This window comes from Myotis davidii, unplaced genomic scaffold (assembly GCF_000327345.1).
Source record: "Myotis davidii unplaced genomic scaffold, ASM32734v1 scaffold370, whole genome shotgun sequence".
NCBI lineage: Eukaryota > Metazoa > Chordata > Mammalia > Chiroptera > Vespertilionidae > Myotis > Myotis davidii.
Window position 1 is genome coordinate 431048 of NW_006288615.1, and position 16187 is coordinate 447234.

The 16187-nt window shown below is 36.0% G+C and overlaps 1 protein-coding gene across 6 annotated transcripts in view; it reads right to left on the reverse strand.

Moving 5' to 3' along the window:
• The window catches only part of SPHKAP (SPHK1 interactor, AKAP domain containing), a 103232-nt gene that overhangs the window by 72080 nt on the left and 14965 nt on the right, over positions 1-16187 (reverse strand). For 5 of the 6 annotated variants that reach the window (XM_015561848.1, XM_006760399.2, XM_006760397.2 and 2 more), the window contains exons 2-3: positions 11910-11988; positions 5474-5579 (exon numbers count right to left, since the gene is read on the reverse strand). In XM_015561848.1, coding sequence (XP_015417334.1) covers positions 5474-5579; positions 11910-11988 — 185 coding nt within the window. The remainder of the gene's footprint in view (positions 1-5473; positions 5580-11909; positions 11989-16187) is intronic. The other variant, XM_006760398.2, reaches the window with a different exon arrangement.

Consider the following 16187-nt stretch of genomic DNA (forward strand, 5'->3'; position numbering starts at 1 on the left):
ATTTACTCAATTTTATTTTTTTAAAGTACTTCCTTCCTTTAAGCAAACAGCTTCTACAGATACAGAATATTATAGCTCTTTTTCACCATGTGCTTCCTGACATTTGAGGCTTTTGGTTAAGAGCAATACAGTTCTAAGTAATAAAAATGTCTTTAGAGATATGGCTCAAACTGTGCAAGAGCCTCCCATTTTGTATGTCCATGCCTGAACTCCTTAATTGAATTGCTTTAATTCATTACATGTCATCAGAAAGATATGGGCTTAGATGAAAGTGTATTTTACAGATTAAAAGGAAGCACTCAGGGACATCCATTCTGTCATTCTTTAGATGTATCTGTGCCAATATCGACAGCTAATTGAAGTCAGTTTAAAGGAGGCTGGTCATGACAGAGAATGCTCTCGAGACTCCAAAGAGCTGATCAGAAGTCATATAAAGATCAAACTCGGCCTCTGAGAAACTGAAATGCTTTCAGTCTGCTGCCTTTGATAAGAACAGGTTTAAGGTGGATTTCATTAACATCACATAAAAAGAAGATATTTGGGGTGTTGATTTTCTCCAACAATTCTTTCCTTGAATAAGTCCTATTCAGAGACTTGGTTCTACTGTATCCCAAATAGCAGGTCTTCAGTTCATGAAGTCAAGCATGGATTGAAAATGTCCAGCTATTGTGAGATATGACATTGACTAAAATGTTTTCAACGTGGAGGAAAATCTAACAGATATTCAACAATGAGCTCATGGCACACTGCAGGTTGTGTTCAGATTACTTTTAAAATTAGTTTTAAAATTCGATTGCAATAAATTTCGTCTGTGTAAAGATCAGTTATTTGGAATCAACTAAAAATTTTGAGCATCAACTATGTGTGCCAAGGACTTACACACAAACCTTCAACATGATATCAACACTAACACATCTGAATCAGAGAAATTATGTCACTGGCCTAAGATCACACAGTAAGAAGAGAAAGATGGGAATCTAACTCAGGTCTTTAAATTCCAAGTTCAAGTTTGTTACACACGTCCAACTGCCACACTAAAGATAACAGATTTTTATTTATTTTAAGGAGATGCAAAGATCTTTCGCTTAGTGTTTAACTGTTGGGGGCCAGATGTAAGCTGGCAAGGTCCTTGCACCTGCAGGGGCTAGCAAGGCCGGGACCCTTACCCACACAGTTTTCCCAGACTTGTTTGGATGGCGATTATCAGTAGAATGGGAGTAACATTTGTAGAATGAAAACAGCCTTTCATAGCTTGCCAAGAAGTCTGTACCTATTTACTGAGATATGCTGTACTGAGAATTTGTCCTTCTGCTGTATCCCTCCCTTAGAGATTAAGAGGAACAAAGAATACATTCCTCTTGATAGACCTCCTATTCAGTGTGTTATGTATAAATGGGATTGTAGAGCTAATAAACTCGCTTCAGTTCATCAAGAGAACTGGGGTCCTCCCGACCCCGCTTTCCTGTCTTTCTTTCTTTTCTCAATTCCCACCTCCCTGCCTCAGCCCGGCTCAACCCTGTCAGGCTGGCCCTGACATTTAACGTAAGTAAAAGGAGAGCATTTATAATCACTTAGCTCATCTAAAGGAAAATCCCTGTGATTCAGGTTAACAGTGGTGGCTGTATTGTCTTACAAGAAGGACTGGTCCCATGAGAAGGGGGAACACCAGGCAATGTTGTGAGATACAATTCAAGGGATATTATGGAAGGTTGTAGTATTCACTGTCCACTAGCAACTCTTTCGCTCCCATTTTTCTGTACTATTTTGAAATTCTATAATTTTAAATGCATTATTTTGGAGAATCATATTTCATACATTAAAATTTCTCCATTGGTTTCATGCTCACTAAATTAGAGTGACATAGAGGTTACCTTACAGTCCAACTTGGATAAATTGACTGTGTCTGCTTGGAGCTTCGTGATGGGTAGAATTCTGAAGTCACGTCCAAGTTCAATAGGCTCAGTTATCAATGTCAGTTAAGGGAGGCAATGGTACTAGTTCATCAGTAGTAGTAGTAGTTAAGTAAAAACAGATTTTACTTGTCAAAGCTATACTAAGCCATGCAAGCACTAACACTTCAGTGTGAATTTATCTGATAACTTTCCTAATATCAGAAAAAGAAGAGGCAGTAAAGAAAAGATAATTCTGAGACTAGAACTTGGATAACTACATAACTTATTGTGCATAGCAGAACTACTGAGAGCAAAAAAGGGGTCTATTAACAAAACTCCAAGACAGTATTAAATTGTGAAGGAGTGGTGTGGTCACTTTGAGTCTGGGGAAAGGCAGTCCCTCACTGACAAAAATATATATTAACTAGAGGCCCGATGCACGAAATCTGTGCAAGAGTAGGCTTTCCTTCCCCTGGCTGCCAGCACTGGCTTCCCTCTGGCACCTGGAACCTGGGCTTCCTTCGCAGCCCTGGCTTTGTTCAGAAGGACGGACATCAGGTCTAATTAGCATATTATGCTTTTATTATTATAGATGAATTCCTCCTTCAAATAAGTCTACTAATGTCTCTTTCTAGATGCCAAAGCTTTTCATAGCTATGAATTCCAGTGACCACATTTCTCCAACAGCAAAGAGAAGCTGAAGCAATTGCATCTGGGTAGGATTCCTGAAAACCTTAATAATTCACCAGGAAGCAAATGAAAAAATGAAGTCAATTTGTAATTTTTCAAAGGCTGGTTATTTGACTAATGTATTTTCTTCTGGACCCTTATTTTATTTCTTTCATCAGTTAAATTAGTAACATGTCAGTTCTGATAAGAAGATTTGATTGGAAAGAAGATGAAGCTATTGCATGAAATGAGTCTGGGGAATTACCAATGGATTTCAATTATCCATGTTACGCTTATTAAAGGTGATTGACTGTGAAGAGTGGTGATTCAGCTGGACAGCTTTCCTAAGATATAGCTGTCCTTGTTCCTTTTGCCTCTTTTGTACAGAACATACATTATATATGTATATGAACACATAGATCCTCACTTTCCTAGTCCCATTATCTGTGATTTACAAGATTTTAAGAATTGACCCATAATCATTTAAATCAGCTTGCAGTAATAAAATAAGGGTAATGAATCGTTCAATGGTCCATATCTTTTTATTGAGAGTATATGTTCTATACACAAAGAAGAAAATATTGTTGAGCTACTGTTTCCAAAAGAAGTAAAACTATTAGAACCCACATGGTGTATGATGAATGGCATATATGTCTACTAAACTGTCTTTTCTTTTTTTAAAAATATATTTTTATTGATTTCAGAGAGGAAGGGAAAGGGATAGAAACATCCATGATGAGAGAAAATCATTGATTGCTGCCTCCTGCACATCCCACACTGGGGATTGAGCTTGCAACCTGGGCATATGCCCTGACCAGGAATAAAACCATGATCTCCTGGTTCATAGGTCAAGACTCAACCATTGAGCCACACCAACCGGGCTAAACTGTCTTTAAATGAAATTATTATGTAAGCCTAAGAGGATATTTGAAATGAAAGAAATACACTATGAAAAATTTATATTACCAGTACACAAAAGTGTTGAGTTCTTCTGCATTAGTTTGTGGCAGCCTTTCCTAAATTTGGTTGAGTATTCTTTTCACTCATTCAAATCTTAATCATACTCCAAAGTCCAAACTAAGATTTACTTTCCTGCTTAAGGTTGCTATCTATTGTAGGCCCAGGGTCTGCCTATGTTCTTAGCTTTTAATGCCCATAATACTAGTTTTTTCACCTAATTTATACTATCTTGACTTATTGTGAGATAGTTATATAATTATCATTTGGGTTTTGAATTTTGTTTGACTTTTCACATGAGAAGCCAGTATGATCTCCAAAATTACACTCTAAATGCTTCAATAGTGTGATTTGTGATCTACCATTGCATCTCTGTCCAAGATCTTACAGAATTTTGACTGTATTTAGGTTGAACCATAAGAAATTGTCAAACATTTCATCAGTCTGACCTGTAAAAAAGGTAATTTCAGATGGTTCAACTTACTACTGGTTGTTCTAGAAATAATTGTGGAAAGTGTGAGAGTATATATAAAACTTTTATATTTGTAGATATATTTGTAAATATATTGTAAGCATAAAATATATATGTACTGGCCTTGACTGGGTAGCTCAGTTGGTTAAGAGTGTTGTCATATGCCAAGATTGCAGGTTTGATCCTCAGTCAGGGCACAGGCAAGAATCAACCAATGAATGCATAAATAAGTGGAACAACAAATCAGTGTTTCTTTCTCTCTCTCTCTCTCTCTCTCAAATCAATTATATGTACTGATGAAGTCCTTTAGAATAAGTGATTGAGTTTTGATTTTAATTTTTCAAGTAGACATCCAGTCCCAAGCAGTTCTTCCAGGAGTTCCCAGACCCGATTTTTAAATAAGTAAATGACTCTTTTTTCCAGGGGAATAACTGAATCTGAAATTAAGTTTCTGGCCCTTAAGTTGAATTGTCTGGAAAGGTAAAGTTCTCAAAGTAGATGATTTTATGTTGTTTAAATGACAACTTTTTGCAAATGTCTCTGCAAGATTTGTTTATCAGTTGTTTTTTAAATTTTTATTAAATTTATTGGGGTGACATTGGTTCACAAAATTATATAGATTTCAAGTGTATAATTCTATAATACTTCATCTGTATATTGTATTGTGTGTTCACCACTCAAAGTCAAGTCTCCTTCTATCACCATTTACCACCCCTTTACCCTCTTCTACCTTCCCTACCCACCTTTCATTTTGGTAATCACCTTACTGTTGTCTGTGTCTACAAGTTTGTGTTTTTTTGCTTAATCCTTTCCTTTTTTTTACAGAGCCCCTCAGCCCCTTCCCCTCTGTCAGCTGTCAGTCTGTTCTCTGTATCTATGAATCTGTTTCTATTTTGTTTATATTGTTCATTAGATTCCGCATATAAGTGAAATCATATTTTGCTTGTCTTTCTCTGACTGGCTTATTTCACTTAACATAATTCTCTCCAGGTCCATTCACTGTTGCAAAAGTCTATAGTCTAAGACATGCAATGTTGTTTCTCCTAATAAATAAGACAAGCACACCCTTCTCTTTAAGAAAATATCAAAAGGATAAGGGCCATACATTTTTCTTAGATACCGACTTAGGTGTCTAATATAGGGTGTGCCATTCAAAGCCTGTGAAGACTTTTCTGAATGGAGATCCAAGAAGCTGGTCCCCTTGGCTAAGTGTGGGAGGAGGGGCTAAGAGGAGGTTGGGATTGAGGTGCCGTGGCCCTGGACGCTTATCGTTTTCAAGTCACATCTTTCTGAACTGCTTGAGTTTTCTGATCATTTCCAAGAATTACATGTTTTAATGTCACCAGGGGTTATGGCAAACAAATTGTGGGGTATTCTGTTGCTTGTTTTGTTGTTTCTGCTTTAGAAAAAGTGCTTGAAAAGTCAAATTAAACTAGTGTTCAAGTTCAATCGGGGAGTAGAAGGTGGTGTTGGACAAGGTTACCTTCTTACAGGCCGTGATGGAGCTCCCCAGGCTGCTTCCTGAGCTGCCGCTGGCCCCACCCGGCTGGGCTGCTGGAACCTCACACATCAGTGGTGCCTCCGAGTTGCTGTTTGTGCCAAAACACAAAAGAGAACACATTCCAGTGAGCCCTCTTCATATTCAGGAAGAAGCATAATGGGGTTTATAAAAAGTCATTTCAGATTGGTGATTGGCTGCCCGCTGCAAATCCTCCTGCTGACATTTCTATGTTGGCTTCACTTTTGTAATTGGGAGACACTGTGAGCTATTCCATTGTGAATGTAAAACTGCAGCCCAGTACTTAGGTGGGTGCAATGCATCTGCCTGACTTCTGGCTCTGTTAATATCTCTCTAACAATTTTATTTTTTAAATTTATTTTTCAATTTCAGTTGACATTCAATATTATTTTATATTAGTTTCAGGTGTATAGTGTAGTGGTCAGAGAGTTATACACTTCACAGTGCTTTGCCTAATATTTTCAGTACCCACCTGGCACCATACAGTTATTATTGACTATTATTGACTATATTTCCCACGACTATTTTGTAACTTCCAATTTTTACTTCTTTATCCCTTAATCTTTTTCACTCACCCCCTAAACCCTCTCCTCTCTGGCAAGCATTAGTCTGTTTTCTGCATCTAGGAGTCTATTTCTGTTTTGTTAACCTCTTTTCTAAGCAAGTGTTAAAAACAATAATGTCTTTCTGTCTTTACTCATTTTATTTTTTAAATGAGGGGAACATATATAATCAGAAGGAAGGATGATACCATGAAAAGAGCATGAACTTTCAAAAGTAACAGAAACATAGAGAAAAGGAAAAGATCACACATGGAAAATTTCCTGTTTTCCCACAAAGCACATTGTATATGACTTCAAGTGGACAAGGTGCTACAGTAATTGTTCTATATAAAAATGTTTTAGAAATGCTGAGCTAGGCAGGTGCTAGGAAGGAAGGGTGAGCCTACTATCCACATATATCTTGGTATGAAAGTTCTTCTGTCTATAAGATGATTGTGAGATCCTGGTTGGAATGAAGGTGAGGAAGGGAATTTGAAAGTCTTGTTTGGCTTCAGGGCTCATTCCATTGTTCTAAAGCTAAGTCTGTATAGCATTCATAAAATAATTTTAAAAACATATATTAGTATATGGTGAGAATTAAATGAGGCAGTAGAGTCACACAATGAGACTAAAATCAGTCTGTTACTTGATAACAAATGTGATTCAATGCCATTGCAAAAATTCAAAGTGAAAGCATCTTCTAGCCTCCAGAAAACACATTATAAATCAATTCAATGATGCCTGATATCCTAAACTATATGTAGATAAACTTATCTTTTAGACCATGGGTGTCAATTTCCAGTAGGTGACTTTGCAACACAGCACATTCTGTTCCCACGCCTTTGGAATGAAGATGGAATTTTTAAAGTATTTGCAAAGACGCTTGCCTTAGTCTCCAGAGAAGCAGAACATTGGCTGCTACAGGATGAGGCAGAGATGGCAGCAACATGAAACTCCGGGATTCATTAAAATGAGTTCAAATTGACATTAAAAGAATTGCTGTCAAGACACCACACAGCCTCATAACTTGCTGCTAATGGGAAAGGCTGCAAGTTCTTCCCTGGGATATTTTCCTTTGGTTTTGACAAGTGTTGACAATATTTATTAAGAACATCCTTTCAGAGCAGTTTCATGTTGAAACTGCTAAATGGGTTTCAATCAGGAAGGAGATCAAGGTGGGGAAAAAGATACAAAAGCAGAATTTGAAATATGGACTTTAGAAATATTATGGGAAGAGAGGCATGTTCTCTTACAGAAAATGTCATTTCCCATGTGCTTAGGGATAGGGGCGGGCTGGGAGAGGTTAATGGGGGAAAAGGGGGGGCATATGTAATAATGAAGAGTAAAGAATTAAAAATTAAACAATAAAGAATTAAAAAAGAAAGTGTTATTTCTGAGTAAGGTGCTAAGTTGCCACTGTGCTGCAATCATTAATGAGCCTTGCAGTGTGACTAAGTAGGTCATCATCAGTAATGACAGTGGCTTATGCTATAGTCAGCTGTTTCCCCAGAGAACCATCCAGTGCCTGGAAACTGAGTTCTCTGTGTGTTGTAACTCAAAGTTTGGTCTGTGAACCAGGAGGATTGACATCACCTGGGAGTTTGTTAGCCACCCAGGAACTCAAGTCCCTCCCCGGTACTACTGAATCAGAATCTGCATTTTGACATTAAACTCAGGTAACTCACAGACCCATTACAGCTTAAGAAGCAGTTTTCTGACATGCTGAATTAAATACTGTACACGTTCTCATTTGCCTTTGGGGCTTTGCACTCGATGTTCCTTCTTTTAGGAATACCCTTCCCAATCCCCCTCCTTTCTCCTGGATAATTCCTCCTCTATCCACTTGTATCACCTCTTGCACCTTCCTCCTTCCCTCCCTCTGTCAAGGAGGCTGCTCCTCCTCTACTACCTTTCTCCATTGCTTCATTCACACCCTCACATCTCCACGCCCATATCTCCACCCTCACTTCATCCCAAGAAGTGAGATGGCCACTTTTCTTGTATGTTACAACAGCACATACAAGACCCATGCCTTGCTGTAGCACTTGTCAAAATGGCATATAATTTTGTAATATTTGTCCGTTCCTTTAGGCTATAAGTAATGAAAGTGAGGGGACCCTCTATGACCTAGAATAGCACTAGCTAGTGATGGATGCTCAATTCGTATTTATTAGTGCTGTTTGTTCTTATTTTTCTGAACATCCTGGTTGGCTTCAAAGGATTATGTACAAAAGGGTGCTTGAATTCAATGTTAAATTTTCTGCAGTGGTAACAGATGGTGGGATAAGCCACATCTAAAGAGATAATTTAGAGAATTTCCCTGGATAGTTCTAATGAAAAGGGATCCTGCTGCTGTTGTTTGTTACTAACATATCAAGTAAACATAGTGGGAAGTTTAATGATTTTAACAGATTTTTAAAAATAAGATTTTTGGATTGTCTCAGTTCTATTAAGGATATTTATTATTGAGCATTCTTCTAAATCCTTTCATCTCAATTCTGGGAGGGAAAATTCACATCTATCAGAAGAGATCTTGAGTAAGAAATTGAGTTGTTCTGGTTAAAATTAATTTAATGATACACTCCAAGAAGAATTTAGAAGGTTTTAAAATACAGCTTTGCTTGATTCAAAATAAGTTTGCTAAAGCGAATGTTCTTATTTTATCCTCAGCCAAAAAGATTAACTTGTTACATGACAGAAAACAAACAAAACAAAACACAGTGGTTTGGGTCAGTCTTTCAAAATGTGATTTGTCATTAAAAATCACATGATGTGCTAGTTTCTCTAATGTTCAGATTCTGACCAATCTATTGGCAAAAACTCCCTCCTAACTTTGGTTTGGCTACTCTGAGCCTTCTTTTAAACAAACCTCGAATTGCCCTATCCTTGATATTTTCTCTTACAAATTTTCCATTCACTAACCCCTTCACTCTGCCCACTGGCTATAAATCCCCCTTTTCTCCCTGTTGTATTTGAAGTAGAGCTCAGTTCTACACTGACATCTCTCTCTCCGACTGCAGTAGCTCAAATAAAATCTGTCTTACATTTTTGACAAGTGTATGGTGGAAAGTTTTCTTTTATGCTCTTCTGTTCCTTCTCTAGCTTTATCTCCTAGATAAGAAGTAAGAAGTTTACTCTTTTTTTTACTTCTATACTTATATATTTCTGGTCTATTTTGAGACATCATATCATGATTTTCTTATTATATCATCTGTTCAAATTAAATATGTCACCAGTTCATCTGTGGCTGAAAGACCAATAAAGTCCTCATTAATTCTATAGAATTTTAGTAAACTTTTCCAAGGAAACAACTATCCAAACCTTGAAGATATTTAGAAAACATTGTTATATGCATTGTTTCAACATTTATAGGCAGCTGAATAATTGTAGATTGCAATTTTCAAGCTTTTAAAAAAATCTCTTGGACTAGTAAAATAGCAACAGCAACAATAACATAATAAGGTGGCCAACCTTTCATGTGCCAAAAATAAGGATAATTTAAAAAACCCCTTGCTACCTCTGTTCACACCATAATTCTTCAAAGAAAGGACATTGTAAAAATGCAACAGAAACTATGATATTTTATCTAAAAATGAAGGCTATTTGTTTTTAAGAAAAGGTTGTTGACATCTTCACTATTATTTTTGCTCTCAAATCATGAATATGTTGTTGAAGACCTAAGTTTGTGTATTTTTTGTGAGGCATTATTAAATGACAATAAAGAGAGTATAAAAGGTCATTCATTATTAGCCACAAACTAGCTCACTCTTAGCAGAAAGATTGGCCTCAAATGAATTACACTCTAATTCAATCTTTATTGTTAAAAGAAATGACATGATTATAACATTGTTACTTCATTTGGGACATAATTAGTAAACACCAATGGCAGGTAATTTCCTATTTTCAGTACTTACTAGTAATGCACTGAAATCTTTTATCCTGAAAACTTATATTGATTACTGTTCAGTGGAGACTTTTTCATTCAGGCAACTACCAGGTATATCAGATATGTCCAGTGAAACATAAGAAAAGAGTTGTACTATAGAACAATGTTAATACCAACAAAGTAATATGTAATATATATAAAGTAAATATATACTTATAAAATGAACTCTATTGAACAATCTTCTGTACTTCAGATGCTATGCTTTGTGAATCTATATAACTTTGAGTAAAGAGGACATGGCAAGTAATGCTTTCATGCATTTAATCACTTACTATCAATTTTATTGTCTTTGGACCTTTAAAAGCTATTCACAGACTCAGTCTTCACCAAGACCTTGAGAAATAATTTTGAAACGAAAACTCATTGTTCAGAAAAGAGAATCAAGTAAGAAAACATGCTAACTTAGCTTTTACATTTTTTTCCTTTTCTTAATAAGGGCTATGAAAAAATCTTTAAGACTTACATTCTATAAATGTGTAGATGCAGATATATTATTTTACTATAAGGGAAAAATACATACATCACGGTTGCTAAGTTCATGTTGCAAAATATATGTTTATCCATGAAGGCTGTTAGATGCTTACTATTGAATTATTTATCCCTAAGGTGCTTTACTTAATTTTAAAAAAGTTTTAGTTGTATATTTGTTTGGATGGTCAAAACTCATTATGTCCCCGCATTCTGCTGCATCTAAGCTTTAGTACAGAATATGTTCCAGTAACTACCTCAGCTTCCAATGGTTTCTGTTCTTTCACCAAAATACCTAGGGAAGTGCTTCACTCTGATATACAATCTTCTTTATAGTATTTCTGATAAAAATGAGCACGATTTAATGCATAGCAGGTGTCTAGAACTCTATAAAGTATTTTGCACAGTCACTTAACTATACTCTTTTTTATAAATGAGAAATCAAGGATTAGAGGTTAATACAGAGTCCAAAGTTTTATCACTGGTAGATAACAGATCTGAGATTTGACCTATTTCTCATTGCTATACCATGTTATTTTCCACTGTAGCCTGTAACATTCCTTCTAATTCTTTGCTTCTATGACAGTGACATGAGTTTTTTTCTTCTCAAAAAAAATGTAAACCAGGCTATACCGGGTAGTAATGGGTGGGCTTAAGGCCCCTTTAAATTCAACGTCTTTGTGAGTCTGTTACACTCATTTTTAGTCCAAGTGCTGGCCTGGAAAATACTTGATGATGAGACCTCTCAGTAACAACTATCCCCGACATTTTAAATAGGTAACTAAGTGCCTTCACATGGGGTCCAAGCCTAACTGAACCTGACCGAAGTCTGTGCTCTTTGCCAGGTGACATGCTATCTTCACAGGGTGCCACCTGCTTTTGTCATGTGCTAACTCCTAAAGAACTGTTCGGGGCTCAGAGGAGAGCAACGCAGACAAAGGGTGAGGGTTAGCAGGAAGAGATGTCTGGCTGCTGCGCCGGCTTGGATGGTCACTCCTTTGCGAGAAGAGGGGATTTGAGTCACTGAGAAGCGTTACCAGAAGCCCTGCCAGGCCTAGGCCTTCATGAAAGAAATAGAAAAGCATCCTCCATTTGTGATTTCCGGGATGAGGATAGCTCTGCCTAACTGAGAATTTCTGTCTGAGCTTCATTCTGAATTCCCTATTAATGGTTTAGGGCTTTTAAACTAGAAGAGGATAGCAGGACCAGAAGGATAGGACACAGAAAGAGTACAATTCGATGGCAAAAATAGCCTAGGTGCACAGCAGAGTTTGCATTCTGGTGGAAGTGATACGGTAAACCAGGAAGCCTGCAAAAGCAGGGTAAAATATCTGAGGCTTGGGTGCCCAGGGGGCTCATGGTATGCCAGAATAAAAAAGGAGGCCCTGGTCATGACTTGGATGTACTAGTATTAATCCCCTGTACCCCACACCCTACAACCAACCTGGATTCCTGGGAGTGGTTCCTGGTGGGCAAGGCAGCAGAGAGGCAGGTGGGTGAATTTGGCTCAGCTACCCACATGGCTGATGGAGAGGGCCGCACCCATAATAATGAAGTTACAAACACCAGCAGATGTGGAGAGGAAGCAGGAGAGGAGGAGAGGAGAGTGATGGGGGGAAAAAAAGAAACAGAAGTTTTAGTATCATTCAAAGAGGAAGATACACTCACAGCAGGCCTGCCTTTAAAAAGAACAATAGTAGCTAGATAATAAGGTTGTGACAATTAAAAAATATCTGATAAGGGTTCAAAGATTGCATGCATCTCTTCAGATAGCATCTCCGATGGGTAATAGGCTGGATTTTTGTCTTAGATGGAGCTTCACATCTTTGATGCATCAAAGGTAATTTATATCTTGTAGATAATAATTGTAGACTTTTCCAACCTGGTTCATGGGTATTGACAAATAAAGAGCACACTTTGTGCTTCTCAAGCTTAATATATTTAATATTAAAATTAATATGAGGAGTAGAGCAGGACAACAGATTTTATGGACATTTATTTCAGTTTCTTTAAGTTCCTCTTAAGTCAGGTTCTATAATACTTACCTTAGGCATGCTCTAGTCCTTTTTTCAATGCAAGTCAATAGTATATTACCTCAAATCAATTTCAAAGCTACTATAACTATGAAAAATAAACAATAATATCAATATCTATAGGAGAAAGTAAGCAGGGAGTCAGGGAAGTTTTCTTTGTAGGTGCATTGCTGGTAGTTACTGGCCCTTCATTAGAATTCAAGAAAATTTTGCTGTGTGGATGAAGATGCCAGAGAGGAACTAGACATCAGAGGTAACATAGGAGGTACCTGGTGTAAGTGCATGGGGTACAGAACCAGGTGAGAAAGAGCAACCACCTGTGGTCACATAAAATTTCCAATCTTTGTCATTCATTTGGGGCTATAATTTTTTGGTGGGTTAGGTCTTGCATACTTTCTTTAAATTTAGTCCTAGAAAATTCATATTTCTTGATAACATGTAAATGATTTTTTAAAAGTTCACTTTTTATTTTTGGCTCATATAAAGAAATATAGTTTATGTGTGTGCTTTGATTGATAGCTGACATGCTAAACTCAGTTATTAATTCTGATAGTTTATCTTCAGATTCTTTGAATTTTATATGTACACAAGCAAATAAATTGCAAATGCTGAGAGTTTGGGTTATTTATCCCATTTAGATCAACTGATTTTTGTCAATGTTTGAGTGGTTTAGAAGTTACCCTTTCTTTCCCAGTTTCTTTAGTAGTTATCCCAGAAAATAGAATATCTATATTTACCTTAACACATTCTAAAATTAATCAACATATTTATCCTCCTACTGGTCAATACAAAACTCTTAGAACACTTTACATCCAACTAACTCTTTTCAACTTGTATTGTTGCCTTGTGCTAATAATTTTGAACAATCATAGGGCATTACTAATATTGTTTTATAAAGTAAATATTTGCTTAGATTTACTAAATAGATAAAACTTCCTTTCTTCTTTACTTCTTTCTGCCTGAAGTCAATATTTTATAATTTTCTTTGGCAAGAAGTGATACTCCAGTTTTTGTTTCTAAGAAAGTATCTTTATTCTTGGGAGTTATTTTCACTGAGCATAGAATTCTAAACTGGCAATTGTTTTCCTTCACTCATTGAAGACATCACTTCATTATCTTTGAAATCCCATTTTTGCTTTTGTGAAGTCAGCTGCCAACCTAATTTTTAGTCTGTAATGGTTTTATATATATATATACTTTTATTTTTCTGAATGCTTCTAAGATTTTCATATTTATCTTTGATGGCCTGTTGATATTTAGGTAATAATTCCCATTTTCTTATCAACTGTTTAGTTCTTTTGGTAAATTTAAAAATGTTTTCTTGCAATTTAGGTCATCTTCAGCAAGAGGATTGATGAATAATTTTGTTATATGACTGGAATTAAAACTCAAAGGCTTTCAAAGTTTACCTGAAAGTGTAGGAAAAGATGCACAAAGGGAGGAAATAGTACCAGTGGTTTCAAAGTTGAAAGAAATGTGGGTAGGACAAGGGAGATCTAATGTTTGTGAGCAGAGGAGAAGATCAGACTAGGTAGAACTGACCTTTCTCCCAAAGAGCCTTTCATAAAGAATTAGAAACAGTAACAGGGAGAAGGAAGTACATAATTAGGTGACCTAAAGATACTTAGTTATTCAAGCATTTCATTCCATAGCAGCAAGCTATAGCAAAAACAGCAATGATAATAATAAAATTGTCTTCTTGTTTTATGAAGGTTAATGTATTGCTAAACTGACGATGTAGCTTATTTTTTTTAAGATGGACCTGATTTAAAATCATTTACTGGACTGTACTTTAAAAAAGCAACTTTGTAGGATAGATGTCCTGGTTTTTAGTTTAGAAAATATAGTCTTAATATATATTACACAATTTCTTTCATGGAAACAGGCATACTTTAGAGGCTATTTATCCCTACCAAAATATCCAGGAAGAGAAAACATAATATGTTAATTTATTGATAATCTTACTAACCTTGTATTTTTTGTGTTATAATAATTGTCATTGTGTTTAAAGATTTCACTTTGCAGAAAAAGCTTAGGTAAGTTACTCCAATACAGAATTTAGATAGAATGCATGTTGCCTCCTTGCCAGATCTAAATTGCTTCCCCATAAAGCATTTTACCCTAATGGAAGTTGAGCAGCACAATCCAATATCTAAGGCAGGTAGAATGATCAATTTTTATATGACCCTTCACCGGAGTTCAGTTTTAAAATGCCACTTCAAGATGATCAGATTTTAGAATGAGATGCAAAAATGGAGCAAAGAATCAAACATCCACTTCCTCCTCTCACAGATTCACTCAACTAAGAAAAAGTAAATGAATTAATAAAAATCCAGACAAAATGCAGATCATTATCGTAGGCCCTAATTTTACAATGCTTAAATACATTGAGCTTGCAAAAGAAATACATATCTGCATTTTTCCACTTCATGAAAAAAAGTACATGAGCCAAATCAATCTGTAAATCATTATCAATGTGCAAAGAATGTTAGAGAGATTTTGTGGTATTCCTCTAAGCTTTTATATTTGAGAGGGAAATTTTAGTTTAAAAATAATAAAGTTTTCATTTGGGCAGCACTTCAGAAATTGAAATAATTGATATTACTGGCTAAATTATATCTTTACACAATTTACAGATAAGTTACTTTTAAGCCAATTATCCTTTTGCAAGGGTCATTATTTAGCCCACCTGACAAAACATTTTTCATAATGATATAGCAGCATTCTTTCTTTTTGTGCATGTTATATTCTTAACCACTAGTTCCTTTCCAAGGTACTATTAGGCATTATTAAAGAATTCAACTGTATTTTTCATCCAAATTAATTTCAATGATTGATTTATCACTGATATCATTTTCTTATTTTTTTCCTTAAAGCTACCTATACTCAAACTATTTGATTTCAGAAGATGAAACCAAGGCCTACAGCTGGGCCCTGAATCTCTTTTGGAAGGTTAACTATGAATACTCTTTTCACTCATTCAGGAGCTATTTCTGAGTTAAAATTTGATAGGGTAAGAATTCTTTGCATTCTAAAGGTAGATGATGAGAGAAAAAAGCAATCGGAACACAAATGATTAAATAGCTATAATCTACATGCAATTATTATTAATTAGAGCATGAGTATTATGCCCCATATAAATCATCGCAACCAAAAGGGTTGCTCACTAAAAATACCATAAAATAAATATGAATATATATATATGTATAATTTCATAATTCCATAGATTACCAAGTAACCAAAATTTAAGAAACCTTGACTTGTTCTTGGAAATCACATTTCATTCTTTCTAGGGGAAACAGAGCATGGAATTTTACTGAGACTGAGCGGATGAACGTGTTTCATCATTATTAGGACAACATAGCCATTGGCACAGCAGGTTTATGCTGTTGCCTCATTAGATGTCACTGAGAAAAGTGAACTGAGAGCAGAGAATGAGCAAATCCATCTAGAGAGATTATGTAAAGAGACTGCCAGGCAGCTCAGTGCCTTAAACAGTCATTCCCTTATTTCTAAAGTGTTCAAGAGTGCTGTAAACATTTCTGAGAGAAATCCTGCAAGTTTAATATTCATTACAAACTATAGTCGCAAACAGGCCATAGAACTTCTATGTGGAACAGGCAAAGAGAGGAAAGCGAAGCCTGTAGGTTGAGGAGCCATTAACTGCAGCTCAGGGAGGGAACTCAGCA